The 16,122-nt window shown below is 48.5% G+C and overlaps 1 protein-coding gene across 4 annotated transcripts in view; it reads right to left on the reverse strand.

The window, feature by feature from the left end:
• RGS12 (regulator of G protein signaling 12) overlaps nt 1-16,122 on the reverse strand; it is an 881,248-nt gene that overhangs the window by 315,342 nt on the left and 549,784 nt on the right. For all 4 annotated transcript variants that reach the window (XM_085642496.1, XM_085642494.1, XM_085642495.1 and 1 more), the window contains one exon: nt 11,530-11,709. In XM_085642496.1, coding sequence (XP_085498622.1) covers nt 11,530-11,709 — 180 coding nt within the window. The remainder of the gene's footprint in view (nt 1-11,529; nt 11,710-16,122) is intronic.

The raw sequence follows: 16,122 nt of genomic DNA on the forward strand, positions 1-16,122 counted from the left end.
CCAATGAACAACTAGATTGCTAACATTCTATATTTATTACAAAAGTGTGGAACGCCTGACGTCATCTTGATGTAATCAAAACTGTAATACCTAGAGCATTTCCTTTATAAATTACATATATGAGAGGGTCTTATTTGCATCAAAATTATGGTTAGTGCTCTAAAAAAATAAAATGAGGACATATTTTCTGAGTTTTCAAATAGCGACAAAGAACGTTTAAATTATTTGTAATGTTTATGTTTTTTTATCCAGTTGACCACTTGATTAAATGTTGCACTTAGGGGAGAGGATGTGGTGTTACTTCCAGAGCTGCAGACTTTGCAACTGGGGAACCAGGTTGGAATTTCTGCTTCAGCTTAACATTCTGTGATTCTGGTCAAATCACTTAATCTCCCCATGTCTACAACCAAAATGAATTTGATCTTGTGTGATGTAACCAATGCTCATGTAAAGCACTCCAATACCTGACAAGCCTGCACTATATAAAATTGCAAATACACAAAAAATAAGTGGGCTACATCTGGGTGATATTTGTGCTGCATTTGGGCTCTTTTGTCTCTGGTGGCCATCTTGGGAGATTTATTTGTTATGAAGTTTACTAATTTCCTCATTTACTGCAGTCTCCTCAGTAGGAAATGCTTTCAGTTTTTTACTTTGATTCAATCAAGAAGGTATTCAGATATGTCACACATTTGCCATAAATTCTGAATGTAAGCACTGTAGTTGCTCCTTAGATCACTGTAGTAAAGCTACTGCTAACCACGGAAGTCTGCTGCTGGTATTAAAAGTGCATGTTTCAGTCTGCATATCAGATTTTTTTTTATGAAATAGAAGAGGATTTGAGAAGTCACTCAAAATGTGCCCTAATTTATCTTTCTTCAGCACTAATCATAATTTCTATGGCAAAATGAACCCCCTCATTGTGTTCCTTTTTAAATTAAATGTTTTAAGTGTTACCAGTTTATTCCAATCAAGATGGCTTCAGGTGTGCCATACTTTTGTCATAAGTAAGACAGTAAGCGCTCTAGTTGTTCTTAAGAACACTCTGGGACATTCTGTCATTGGGCTATACTTGGGCTACATCTGGGTGATATTTGGGCTACATTTGGGCTCTTTTGTCTCTGGTGGCCATTTTGGGAGACTTATTTGTTATGAAGTTTCCAAATTTCCTCATTTACTACAGTCTCCTCAGTAGGAAATACTTTCAGTTTTTTACTTTGGTTCCATCAAGAAGGTATTCAGATGTGTCACACATTTGCCATAAATTCAGAATGTTAGCACTCTAGTTGCTTATTAGATCACTATAGTAAAGCTACTGCTCACCAGGGAAGTCTGCTGCTGGTATTGAAAGTGCATTTTCCAGTGTGCATGTCAGAATTGTTTAATGAAATAGAAGAGGATTTGAGAAGTCACTCAAAATGGGCCGTAATTTTTCTGTCTGCAGCACTAATCATACTTTCTATGGCAAAATGAACCCCCTCATTTTGTTCCTTTTTAAATTAAATGTTTTAAGAGTTACCACTTTATTCCAATCAAAATGGCTTCAGGTGTGCCATACGTTTGTCATAAGTAGGACTGTTAGCGCTCTAGTTGTTCTTTGGAACACTCTTGGAAGCTGCAGTAGAACACAAAGGAATCAACTGACTCTGCCCTTGTTGGATGAACATGTTTTACTGAGAATGTCAGACTTCATTCTCACATGACTGAGAAAGATAATGTGAATTTACAGAAAATATGCTCTCAGTTTAGCTTATAGATCACCTTCCAAACCTCGGTGGGAAAAGCATGAGAAAATAGTTTTCTCTCAAACATGATTTATGATATCACAGCAGAAGGCTTTTTCATATGGTAAAATCACCTTAGAGCACACCACAATTCTTAAAATGAGTATGGTACCATCAACAAATGATTTATAATGTAACTAAAGACTTAAAACCTTCTATTAACTGCAATGCTTTTTAGGTCTCGGCTCGAAGGCTGCGCTTGCGCAGTCTCGATCCGAGATTTAATGACTTGGAGAAGAGGGGCTTGCACCCGCCCCTCTTCTCCCCTGTTCTCCATTGGCTGGCCTCTTGAATGCTGGCCAGCCATTGGAGAAGAGGTCCCGTCACTCCGATCAGGCCCCGTCCTTTTCGGATCGGGGGGCGTGTTTTTTTCAGAAAGTCTAATTATCGCCTCCAGCCAATGGCTGGAGGAGATAACAGCAAAACACGCCCCTGAATCCGAAAAGGACGCTGCGTTTCTCCGAGGCATTTCTGCTCTACCTCGGAGAAAGGCGGTGGTGTGCTTGTTGGTCTGAGCAAGCATGGTGGTTGAAGGGCGCTATTCTTACTTCGAGTTGTGGGCCTCGAATTGCTGATCTCCCCATCAGCAAGGGGCTTTGGGGTGCTCCTTGTCACCCGCAGTGAGGGCGCTTCCTCCTCCATCAGCTGAATTTCTTGGGGTGCTACGTAAACCTCAAGTTATGCAGTCCGAGATGAAGATCGCCCCCTAAACAGAAGCGTTGACATTATATTTCGACTTGCTCACTTTGCGCTCCGCTGGAATAAAAATTCGTCCACCGATGCGCTACTTCCGAATCACATGACAGCCAATCCCACGCCTGAATGTATACTGGCAGTCGTCTGAGAGTCGAAAAGACTCTTAATCTGTAAAGTGACACAAGATTGGAGCATTTTCGGCACCTCATCCAATCCTACGCAGCTGCACAGAATTCGAATGTGCTCATTGGCTTTGAAGTACGCACGTGCCTCTGAGGTTACTATAAACAGTCCGCTAGCTGGTGGGAAATTGGGAACTATTACATTTTCAAGCAGATTAAACGTGAGTAGCTGCTAGTGTAAGGTAAGTGAATGTGTGACCGAACGGGCAGTAAAATTTTAGCTGAACGGTAACAAACTTCTTTGCAAACTCCTCTGTGACAGCTCTCTCGTCCCTGTTCTTGAGTTCTCTTAATGACTACGTTGCATCGTACACGTACACGTGCATTCTACTCTGGATTTCCCTACTGGCTAACGCTTGGATGAACTCAACAGTTCTTGCCATATGGGCAAAAGTCCAGTGTTTTAGCGGTGGATATATATCTGGGCATGCAATCGTTTAACTGTCTCATGGCTAAGGCCCACTTTACTTGCTGGGCGACGCTGGTGGTTGTGTTTGGTGAACTCGTTCCTGCAGCAGCTTTGATGAGGCAGGACTGCTGTTCTGGGATCTGTGTTAAAAACCTGCACGACAGGCTCTCAATTTCAGTAGTCGAGGCAGGGCAGACACCGACAGGTGCTTGACTTCGGCAGGCTTTTTAGGTCTCGGCTCGAAGGCTGCCCCTTTTTACAGCCACTCTGCCTATGGCTGGAAGACGTAGCCCCCCCACCCCCCCGCCCGAAATCTTTTTCAGCCCCCCCCCAAAATCTCGGCCCCCGCTTGACGAATCACCGTGAAATTTTCAGGATAGGAGCGGACCGGAGCTGGCCAAAAATTGGGAAAATTTCGTGAGGATTCGTCAATCGGCCCCAACGTTATTCCAAATAGAATGTTGCGGATTTCCTATGGAAAATAGGTCCCAACTATAACTACCAACTGGCGACTGCCAGTAGGTAATTATATATATATATATATATATATATAATCTTCCTGCCTTACGCGTTTCAGAGATTCATTCTCCTTCGTCAGAAGCAGTTTGAAAACACACAATTATTAAGGCTCCCACAGTTCCCTGCGCAATACTTCAATTTATAGGCCTCCGGTGTGCCTTTCCCAGTGAATGTTATTCCAGTGCACACTGGAAATTGTGGTTACCTGTCACCACACCACAATGATCTCACTTGGTCAAGACTCCACCTCCAGGACACCGCCAGCAAAACGGGAAGCTCTAAATTGGCTCAGCGCAAACCAATCGGCATGATGGCGACGGAGTACTGGTAGCTATCAGAGAACACCTCCGATGCGGCAGTTGCCCAGTCTGCTGCCGCCACATCTTAATAAAGACAGAACGCCGTCAGCTTTGCCAGAGTATTTGGGCCCACGGCAGCGCAGAAGGATGGTAATACTGCCAAGATCTAAATCAGGCCTGGGTGGAAAGACATTGGGGACAGTCTAGCAAACTGAGGATTTCTCCTCCTCTTGCTGATGTCTGACGTGCTCCGTGTGTGTGCTGCAGCGAGTCCGTGCTCAAGCCCGCCCGCGAATCTCCGCTGCTCTGGATGGAGTCATCTGGTTGGAGTGTGGTCACAAAGTTGTTTGAATATCGCAGTACGCCCTGGCAGCAATTCTGGGTGTCAAAAATGGAACGCACCCGTCAACCGGCCTTCCACGCCTGAAGGAAGAGACGCCCTATGTGCAGTGATAGTGCCGGCCCCCGAATCTCAGCTGGTGGATGGAATCACGCAGGAGGTGGCTTGCTGGAAGTAGACGCCCAGTGAGGGCTTGGCTTATGTGGTGCGGGGGAGCTAAGGGGGGATCCCTGCTGAGTAGCGAAGTGTTGAAGAGCCCTAAAGCAGGGGGAGTGCTGGTAGCCACTCACAGAAAGACTTGCACCAACTTTAAGTAAAATAGCAGAAAAGAGGTGGTGGTGGTGGCGACATTGCAGCACACCACAGCTGAAGAAACCACAGGCAGTAGAGAGAGGTCAGTGCACTGTTGAAATGGCAGTGTTCTCTATTGCAATCAGTATAGATTTGTTTTAAGATGCTTCCGCCAAAGAAAAAAGATGAAAACTTGTGGGAGCTGTAAAAGGTAGAACTGTAGATGGGAGGAGAGCTGATACATAGACAGCAGGAGTCCCGCATCTCTAACCTATGAAGAAGAAAAACAGCTGGAGCTAGTGGTACACCTGTAGTTGATATAGAATATTCATCAGCAAAATCACTGGCGGTTTCAATTAAAGACTTTGTGGGGAAACACTCAAGCCCTTTGCGTTGCAGGATTCCTCAAATATGAGACGAGTGGCTTCCCCAGGGGGCGGCCCTCAGAAGTTGTTAGAAGCCCAGGAAAAGGAAATCTTCAACCTGCTTGGAAACTCCAGTGCGATGCACCGACGGCGTTGCTTCTCTCCGTGTATGTTGCGTCTCTCAGAGCTGAGCTTTACGTGCTCTGGTGAGGGGATTGGGGAAAAAGAGTGCGTAGAGTGGCTCACACGAAGCTAGGTAAAATATGTGAACGGTGAGATGGGGAGACTGCTGCCTGGTACACCTGATACGACTGGCTTGGTACTCCAGGGTGGTGATCAATGGACCATAGCTATTTCTGAGGCAAACATTTGACTCCCTACTGACAGGCCCATCACCAATGATGGACGTTCTTCTTATACAAAAACCATTACATGGACTTTTTGAAGCTACTCTTGCTGCAAACAAGTTGCTGAGAGAGGAGGCTGGTTTTCAAAGGAGATAATTTTAGAATTAAAAGCAATTAATTCTCGTATGCCCTCGCTGGTAAGGCCGATAGTTTCTCAATCTGTGAGCAGTGAGGTGCCTCCAGTCCAAGGAGGGGAACATGGATGCTCGAAAAGCATATTTATCTAAAAGGCAAACACAAGGAGATGATGAAGCGCTGAAACTTTTCAGACACTCACCCCCAGTCACAGATCTGGGTTGAATCCACCATTCCACCCCAGTTCAGACAGAGCTATATGCAAATCAGTCTTGACCCTGTGCCTCATGGGAACAGTCCAGCCCGAACTGCAAAGCCACGTTTTACCTGGACCGAAAACAAGCATCCTGGGATCGGTTTCGGGCTAACAGCTCTCATCAGTCAGGCTAGCTTGAACCCAGAGGCAAAATGAGCAAGGGACCCATGTCTGGGCATACCCTGCCAACTTAGGGTGAACAAAGCAAACACAAGGCGTTGATGGATGGAGAGCTGAAACTTTTCAGACACTCACCCCCAGTCACAGAACACGGTTGAATCCATCATCGTTCTTTAGCTCACTTCGCCACCCCTGTTCAGAAACAGCTATATGCAAATCAGTCTTGAGCCTGTGCCTCATGGGAACAGTCCAGCCCGAACTGCCAAGCCATGTCTTACCTGGACCGTTAATAAGCACCCTGGGGCCGGTTTCCGGGCGAACAGCTCTTATCAGTCAATCAATCAAAACATTTGTAGAGCGCGCTACTCACCCGTGAGGGTCTCAAGGCGCTAGGTGGGGGAAGCAGCTACTGGTCGAACAGCCAGGTCTTGAGAAGTCTCCTGAAGGTCAGCAGGTCCTGGGTCTCACGCAGGTGAGCGGGGAGGGTGTTCCAGGTCTTGGCGGCGAGGTGGGAGAATGATCTGCCGCCGGTGGTCGCTCAGCGGATGCGTGGGATGGTGGCGAGGGCGAGGTTGGTGGAGCGAAGCTGGTGGTTCGGGGTGTAGAAGGATAGTCGTTCTTTGAGGTATGCTGGTCCGGTGTTGTGGAGTGCTTTGTGAGCGTGGGTGAGGAGCTTGAAGGTGATCCTCTTGTTGACCAGGAGCCAATGCCGGTCTCTCAGGTGGGTGGTGATGTGGCTGTGGTGAGGGAGCCCGAGGATGAGGCGAGCGGAGGCGTTTTGTATGCGTTGGAGTCTCTTCTGGAGTGTGGCTGTGGTTCCTGAGTAGAGGGCGTTGCTTTAGTCAAGCCTGCTGCTGACGAGTGCTTGGGTGACCGTCCTTCTGGTTTCGGTGAATATCCATCTGTAGATCTTGCGGAGGGTGTTGAAGCAGGAGGAGGAACCAGCGTTAATTTGCTGGGTCATAGAGAGCGTTGAGTCCAGAATGAACCCCAGGTTAGGGTGCGTGGTTGGTGGGTGTCAGGGCATCTCCCAGCGTGGTCGGCCACCAAGAGTCGGCGCATGCGGAGGGGGTGGAGCCGAAGATGAGGACCTCCGTTTTGTCAGAGTTCAGTTTCAGCCGGCCAGTCTTCATCCAGTCTGCGACGGCATTCATTCCCTCATGGATGTTGGATTTGGCGGTGGCCGGTTACTTGGTGAAGGAGAGGATTAGCTGGGTGTCGTCGGCGTACGAGATGATGTTGAGGTGGTGTGCTCGGACGATGTTGGCGAGCGGTGCCATGTAGATGTTGAAAAGGGTCGGGCTGAGGGCTGATCCTTGCGGTATGCCGCAGTTGATTGTGGTGGCTTCGGATCGGAACGGGGGAAGGCGGACTCTCTGGGTTCTGCCAGTAAGGAAGGATGTGATCCAATCCAGGGCTTTGTCTCGGATCCCTGCGTCGCTGAGGCGTGTGCGCAGGGTGTGATGGCAGACGGTGTTGAAGGCGGCTGAGAGGTCCAGGAGGATGAGGGCCGCGGTTTCGCCATTGTCCAGTAGGGTCCTGATGTCGTCAGTGGCGGCGATGAGGGCGGTTTCGGTGCTGTGGTTGCTGCGGAAGCCAGATTGGGAGGAGTCCAGGATGTTGTTTTCCTCAAGGAAGTGGATCAGTTGTCTGTGGGCGGTCTTCTCAATGACTTTCGCCAGGAACGGGAGCGGGGAGATGGGTCGAAAGTTCTTGAGGTCCTTTGGGTCCGCCTTGTTTTTTTTTTGAGTAGGGCGTTGATCTCGGCGTATCTCCAGCTCTCTGGGAAGGTGGCGGTCTCAAAGGAGCTGTTGATGATCTTTCGGAGTTGGGGTGCGATGATGGAGCTTGCCTTGTTGAAGATGTGGTGGGGGCAGGGGTCGAATGGTGAGCCAGAGTGGATGGTGCTCATGATTTGGATGGTGTCTTCATCGTTGACGTGGTACCAGGCGAGCTGGAGGTCGGTGTGTTTGGGGGGTGTTGAGTCGGGGGTGTCGGCGTCTGTTGTCGGCGTCTGGGTGTCGAAGCTGTTGTGGATGTCTGCGATCTTGCGGTGGAAGAAGGTAGCCAGGGAGTCGCAGAGTTCTTGTGACGGCGTTGGAGCTGGAGCTGGGAGTGGCGAGTTCTTTCACGATGTTGAAGAGCTCTTTGCTGTTGTGTGTGTTGTCGATGCGTTCCTTGAAGGAGGTTCTTTTGGTGGATCGGATGAGTTGGTGGGGTTTGCGTCTGGCGTTCATGAGTGCTGCGTGGTTGTCTGGCATCTGGTCATTGCGCCACTACTTCTCGAATCTTCTGCAGGTGTGCTTGGAGTTCTGGAGGTCGATGTTGGACCAGATGGCTCTTGTGTCGGTGCGCCTGTTAGAGGGTTTCCTGATTGGGGCGAGGGTGTTGGCGCAGTCGTTGATCCATTGTCTGAAGTTGTGAGCTGCTGTGTCGGTCTCGGAGGGATCAGGTGGAGAATCTCGGGCGAGTGTGGTGATGAGCTGGTCTTCGGTGACTTTTTTGCAGCTGTGGTGTGGGATACGTTGTGGTTGGTTGTGCGTGGTGTGTTTCTCAAAGGAGAAATGGATGCAGTGGTGGTCGGTCCAGAGGAGTTCGGAGGTGTGGCTGAAGCTGACGTGGTCGCTGGCGAAGAAGATGGGATCGAGTGCGTGTCTGGCGGAGTGGGTGGGTGTAGTGACGAGCTGTTTTGAGTCAGAGGTTGGCGAGGTTGGCGATCAGGGTTGTGGAGTTACTGTTGTTGGCGTTCGAGGTGTAAGTTCAGGTCTCAGAGGAAGATGTAGTCTGTGGAGGAGAGGGCGTGCGTGCTGATGAGGTCGGGTATGGATTCGCTGAACTGTGGTCGGGGTCCCGGTGGTCGGTAGAGGAGGGTTTCTCTGAGGGTGGTGTTGTGATCGATGTGGATCTGGAAGTGTAGGTGTTCGGCCATGCTGAGGGAGTCTTCGGTGGTGGTTGAGATTCTGATGATGTACCTGTGGACGATAGCGATTCCTCCTCCTGGTTTGTTGGTGCGGTCCCTGCGGGTGATCTTGTAGCCATCTGGGATGGCTATGGCTATGTCAGGCGCCGAGGAGGCGTTCATCCAGGTCTCCATCAGGAAGGCGACGTCCGGGGCGGAGGAGTCGAGCAGGTCCCAAAGTTCGATGGTGTGCTTGTGGACTGAGCGGGTGTTGAGAAGTATGCAGCTGACATAGTTGTGGTCTGCAGTTTTGGGATGGGTAGGGCGTGCGGGTGTGCGCTGGCTGGTGTAGCTGCAGTTCCGGCAGGTGAAGGGTCCGTGGGTGAGCTTCGGGGTGGCCTGGAAGCAGGTGGGATTTCGGCCGGAGTTGAGTGCATGGAGGGTGTTGGCGTCGTAGCTGCGTCGGGTGTTGTGGTGGTCGTGGGGGCCAGGGGGTGTGGCGCTGGGCACATTCCAGGCGCGGACGGGCGCAGACCGGCTTTCCTTAGGCGCACCTTCGGCGCACGCTGCACGTGTCAGCTGAGTGACCGCCTAGCGGTCGCCATAAGAAGGGGAGGGGGGCGGGAGCAGAGGGAGGGGGCAAAAGCAGGCTGGATCGGTGGGCGGGCCACAGGGGCAGCAGCGGCGGGAAAAACGGCAACACACAGCGCAGAGAACAGTAACAGAGGAACAGTAAATAAAATAGAATTAAAGAAAACAAATATGAGGTGCTGTCTCCGAGCACAGCGGGCGAACAGCAGGGTGGAGCAGCGGTGCCAGGATGGGCTGCTGGCTCGAACCCTGAGCAGGGACACAGGCAGGAGACCGGCAGACAGGCGAGGCTGCTGGGGAGACTGCTGGCCTTGTACCAGCCAGTTTAGCTTCAATACAGTGGCAACGTGAGCAAGGGACCCACATCTGGGCATAATCTGCCAACTTAGGGCGAACAAAGTAAACACAACAAGATGATGGACGGAGCGCTGAAACTTTTCAGGCACTCACCCCCAGTCACAGATCTGGGTTGAATCCATCATTCCACCCCTGTTCGGACACAGCTATATGCAAATCAGTATTGACCCTGTGCCTCATGGGAACAGTCCAGGCTGAACTGTCAAGCCATGTCTTATTTGGACTGGAAACAAGCATCCTGGGACCAGTTTCGAGCTAACATCCCTCATCAGAAAGGCTAGCTTGAACCCAGTGGCTAAGTGAGTAAGGAACGCACGTCTGGGCATACCCGGCCAACTTAGGGTGAACAAAGCAAACACAAGGAGATGATGGATGGAGCGCTGAAACTTTTCAGACTCTCACCCCCAGATCTGGGTTGAATCCATCATCGTTCTTTAGCTCACTTCGCCACCCCAATTCAGACACAGCTATATGCAAACCAGTCTTGACCCTGTGCCTCATAGGAACAGTCCAGCCCGAACTGCCAAGCCATGTCTGACCTGGACTGGAAACCAGGATCCTGGGACCGGTTACTGGGTAATACCTTCATCAGCCAGGCTAGCTTGAATCCAGTAGCAAAGTGAGCAAGGGACCCATGCCTGGGCATACCCTGCCAACATAGGGCGAACAAAGTAAACAATGTTTCGGCGTTGGAAGAGGAGTACCCAATGGAGTACCAAGTCTCTACGTCATACTTGGGGAAGGTGAGGTAGAAATCCTTCTCGACGTCGAACTCCTCGACGTCGTCGATTTAGGTCTCGATGTTGAGCGCCGTCTCGTGGACTTCAACAGAGACGTCTCAACGGCAGATCTGGTCTCGACGTCGTATTCCCTCTCATCGTCGTCGAGGATCTTGGCCACGAAGTCTATGACAGAGGGATCTGCTTCGACGTTGAATCTTTTCTCAACGACGATCTATGCCTCAACGTTGACGGCTGCCTGGATGACGGCAACGGAAGGCTGTTTCTCGACGTCGATCGCCGTACCGACGGCGACGACGGAGAGCGGTGTCTCGACATTGGGCGACCCGCACCAATGGAGAGAGATTCCTCGCCACCCACCGTCGTCCGGTTGACGGTGGGTTCGTTGCTGATGACGTACCTCTATGTCTGGAAGTCTTCGACGACGACCGTTGTTCTCTCGACGGCGAGCCCTTTTTCAGAAAGGCCATAAAGGCAAATTCTTTCTCTGTCCTTCAGAGTCCATCTTGATAAAGACTGGCAGTGTTGGTAAGTCTCAGGAACATGAGAGTCCGGAAGGCAAAGAATACAGTCAGAGTGGGAGTCTGTCTGGCCTTTTTTTTGCCACAGGAAGGACAAGGATCAAAAAGGGAAGGCATTTTGAGGGATATAAAATCCCAAACTTCTGGAAAAAGTTGAGGAATACTCCAACAGGTGTAAAATGTCGAAGTAAAAAGGTTTTAAGTTGAAAAAGAATACAATTTCTGACAGAAAAGTCAAAAATCTGTGGAGCTGGTTAACCAGGGTCCTGACTAACTAACTGTCACCCCTGAGCTAGGGGTCATGGCTGCCTTAAAGGCACGGTGCCAGTTTTTCTGTTTTCACTGTAGTGGCTTTCAGCTTTCTATGCTAATGAAGTTACAATGCAGCCTATGAGCTAACAATGCCTGCTTCTTTTCTCTTTGGAGAGATATGTTTTCTGCTGTTCATTAAAAGGAGTTAAAGTGTCCTGTGGTTTCCCTGCTTTGTTTGACTATATGCAAAGATAATGTTTACAGCATTGCTTAGCCTGTTATGTTTGGAAGTCTTCATAGGTTGTTATATATATTTATGTTTTCATATATAATTTTTATATGTTTTCTAAAGTTACTAAGTCAACACTAACAATAACAGTTTGTATCAACATTCATCTTCTAAACATCAATAGTAAAGTGATTCACCTTTTTTGGCGTGGATATATTGGAACGATCTGAGCTAATACTGTGTTTAGACACGGGGCTGCTAGGAATCTGCTGTGGGTCAGGTAGGCAGCGACCTTCCACTTCAGCCAGCATACACTCCTGGTAGAGATAGGATTTCAGAAAGCGTGTGTAGCTATCAAACTTCATCAGGTTGAAAATCTGAAATTTAAACAGCAAAAGAACGTGTGTGTATATAGAATAAAAACAAACGTTCTCAAACTCACAATCCAGCAGAACATTTACAAACGTATAGCACAGGGCACGTATTTTACTGTGGAATGAAGATTGCGCACAAGGTTATAAAATAAAAAAAGTTACGTTCGCTTAAGGCACATGCAATTTGTATACATTAGGAAATTAACCAATAGAAACACAATGGATTACCAGCACCAATGGAGAGAGATTCCTCTCAACCGGCTCAAATAACATTGGCAGCTTAAATATAATTATAGGAAGCATTACAGCAACGATTGAACTTGTGCAGCCCTTCATCGGTACACCAGACACTGTTATAACTTATATCAGTGACATCAGAGCACATGCTAGTCTTTGTACCATTCGGTGGAACATTCAGCCTGGTAAATTAGGATACAGAATGCAGTACACAACACTATCAAGACAAGGTCATCACAAGGCCCCCGATTGCTCACTCAATAGAATCGCTGATGTAAGAATTAAATACCAGCTATATTTTTCATATATAAATCTCGCTACATCATAAAAGAATTGAAAAGAAAAGTGGCTCAAAATACCAGAAAAGTATACTGTTGATATGCAATGGGCTAAAATCGTTTACACATACACAACCACTCTCTATGTTTTTACTTGCTCCCTTACCCACGGGAAAAGGTATTATTGGGCATTTAAAGCCATTTTTCATTAAATAACAGAAATATTCATTCTAAATGAGTAATCAATTTTGATTTGGTGGTGAGCTGGCTGTCAGAGAAGTAACTTCTATATAACTATTTCTGCAAGTGTGCCAAGATAATAAAATCTACTAAAACATGGACAGGTTTCAAGACGGTCATTATTCGGGTCTTTAATCGGATTTATCTACACACCACAATGCAAAAATTGCAAAATACTGCTTCTCTTTCCATACATTCAGGGGGAAAAAACACCACTAGCTGTTGCTGCTAACTAGAACTATAAAGTGTGAGAGATTTAAAGTAATCACTGGGCATACAAAACTGATTAGTAATTTTCCAGAAAAGAACATGCGCTACTTTCAATTTTTAAAAGATACCATAAACTCAGCGTTGTGATGAAATGGATGAGGCTGTAGTTTTTGGCTGCTTAATGTCCAGGTCTCCAGATTAGAAGCTTAAGCCATTTTTTTCATATGGCTAAATCAGGTTAATTAGAGACCCTTTCTCTTTACTGAGAAATATTTGCTAAATAAACATTTTTAAAAGTCTTAATTTGTTACAGTATGAAAATGTTAAATCTGTGATTCAGAATCTAAATTCAGGGCTTCTTCAAGTGGACACAAATATAATTTCACCGTAATGGTTGCAGGTACCTTATTACATTATCTATTTTTGACGTTAGAGGCAGCCATTCTGAATCTTTGCCAAAAGTCACACAGACACTCACTATTTGAGGACCTACCAAAAACATGCCTCTTTAGCACAAACTTACAAATACTATTTTCTCAGATTTACTTTAAAAGCAAGGGAAAATACATAAATTCAAGAAATGTGACTGTAAAGAAAGAAAATTGGCGTTTTAGATTCACCCTTAACATGCCCTTTTTTTCAAGTGAATGAAAAGGAAGGACATGGCAGTGAAGCACTATAGGCTGCTGCTACTTTAGAGTAAAAAATGGACACTGAACCTTTAAATGCACCTATACCTCCAGTTTTCCATCATGCATGTAGGTAGCACTTAACTCAGTTAATTTTGATACTGGAATTATAACCTTAGTACATATTGAATGAAGGTTTACAGGTAAGAAACCATTCATTCTCCTTCAAGGCAAATACATTGGTAATCATAGGCACTGAATAAAATTGCTAGCTCATCCCATAAAAGAAATAGACATACGCAAATAGATTTCTTAAAAATGCTTGCCCTATTTGGACACCTGCTCAATAATCTGAAGCAATACAATTGTGCCTTGTAAATGTGTGAACAGATCTGTAAAGTTTAAACACCTTCCCCTTGGTTAAGAAGAAGCATTATTATATAATAGAAGATCTCTGGGTTTTGTCCCGAGGCCCCATACCTTAGTGCCTAGATGATATATCTACGTCCTAGGAACATCTTTGCTCTTCTCCATGGAAAGCTCCCTCTCCAAGTGTGTTTCCCCTAAACATGCATTCCCATAATATCAAAGTACAAGTTTCCAGCAGCAGCTGCATTAGCATGCTTTGTCTAGGTGTTAGGGATTGACCAGAACAGAATAACAAGGGGCATTATTTATCGACCTAGCTCAGTGTTCAGACTAAACTCCTGTTACAGGCAGAGAACAAACTAATCAGATGGTTCTCATGTGAATGGCATAAACAGAGTCTTGCAAAAGTAAAGTCAAGTAGTAACATGCGCAAAAGCTGCATCATGGCTGCCGAGCTCATGCTAACTTAGTGATGTCGACAATGTCCCTATCGGCCACGTGAACTCAATTAATTTAAGGATGCTGCTACACTTTATTTTGATGTGACTTATTATTTGTATAATTAGTTGTTCTTTGGAATTTAGTAGCGTAGTACTTACTTTTTCCCTGTGTTATGGACTACTTCCAGATAAGAGTATAATGTTTTTTCGTCAGGGTGTTTGTACATATGTGTTGGACTTGGCCCTTCTGGCAGGTTCACCCCTGAACTTTTTGCTCTTTATTGGTGACTTGGTGTGGTGATTTTTTTGGTTTCTGCGCACTTTCCCTGTGTCCCAGGGTAAAGTGCGTGCGTGCTCTGAGTGCATGTGGTGAGATAGGCCTGCCCTCCCATAGGAATGCATGGGGAATGTATGTGTCCCTAGTAGTTCCTGATGCGTGGGGTGTGCAGGCCCGAGTTTGGTATGTGCGGACTCGTGGGAGTGAATGCTGCGCGATGATGTGTGCGGCGTGCATGTACCTAGTGTGGAAGTGCCACTTCTAGAAGTGGGCACTTCTGTGTGCAGTGTGTCTGTCGCGTGATTGGCTGGTCGTGTCATGTGACAGGCTAGGGATTCCCCAGAGTCAGGATGAGTCACCCAGTGGTGAATGGGGAGATCAGCAGCTAGATGGGTGGGAGGAGTACACCTGGGTCCTGAATAGGACAGGGTTTTCCACACACAATGCTGGCCCCGCCCCCTGTGGTGCGACTGACGACCCTAGCCCTGCCAGTGAATAGAGTGAGGGGCTGAGCACATCAAGGGTGCTCCCCAACCAGCTGCGACTGGTTTTCCCCCTTACCCTGAACCCAGAACAAAGGGTTTGCCTGTATAAAAATGGGGCTGTGTCCCCACAGAAACTGTTCTCTGCCAGGATCTTACCTGAGGGGGGGCTGCTGCTGCTGCTGGACCAGAGGACCGCCACCTGGACTACCTCCCTGCCTGGAGGCCCAGTGAGCTGGCTCTGGGTCCAGCCTTGCCCCCACCCCTGCCCTGCTGCATGCAGGGAAGAACTTTGTTGGACTTTGTGGTGCTTTTTGGGCTGGAGCGCTGGGAATGCTCTATCTGTGTCCCTAGGCGCTTGGAAGCGCTTTTATTTTCCTTTAGCGCTCAGGAGCGCTTTATTTCTAACAGCCGGTGCCCACCCGGCGTTTGCCCCGTCTATACAGCTTCTGAATTCCTCTGGCAGGTGCCCACCCTGCCAGGGACATTGCCGGGGTCGTTGGCGGGTGCCCACCCCGCTTATTTGTCGTAATTTCGCGGCGGGTGCCCACCCCGCCGTATATTTCACATCGCGAGGGAGCCTACCCCTCTTATTGCCAAGTTTGGAAATCACCGCCGCGGCCGGGCTCACAGGAAGTCAGGCGGCCGAGGGCGGGCCTCCGGGACACCCAGGACCGGAAGTAGGAGGGCGGGAGCCTACCCCGCCTCCCACCGAGGACTCGCGTTTTTGTTGCAAACCCCGGAGCCGGCAGGAGCCTACCCTGCGCCCCGGGGTACTGAGGAGAGTCACGAGGACGGCCGGAGCGGGAGCGGAGGGGGGCGCGAGGCACATTGTCGGTGCCTGCCCCCTCCATGTCGAGAAGCAGCCCCAGAGTCCGCCGGCACCAGAACGAGCAGAACGGAGATGACGCAGGAGTCCCCCAAGCAGCCGGTGAGTGTCTAGAGGGCTGGGGGGACTCCGCGCATGTGCTGGGGGTGCGGGGAGCCGTGCTCACGAGCCCCGTGAGGCTCCAACAGTGTCACATTGCTTCTCGAGCCCAGTGAGGCTCCAACGTTGTGGGGCATCGTTTGTTCAGAGCCGTGAAGGCTCCAACGCGGGCAGAGCGTTGTTGGGAGCGCCTGGTCGCTCCAAAGCGGGGCCCATTGTTATTTAGAGTCCGTAGGGACTCCAACACCTGGAGGGGGCATTGTTCTTTGTTTCTGAGCGTGAGACGCTCCAACGTGCTGACAGTGGTTCCGAGCCCACGAGGCTCC

The sequence above is a fragment of the Triturus cristatus genome, chromosome 2_2 (assembly GCF_964204655.1).
Source record: "Triturus cristatus chromosome 2_2, aTriCri1.1, whole genome shotgun sequence".
Lineage (NCBI taxonomy): Eukaryota > Metazoa > Chordata > Amphibia > Caudata > Salamandridae > Triturus > Triturus cristatus.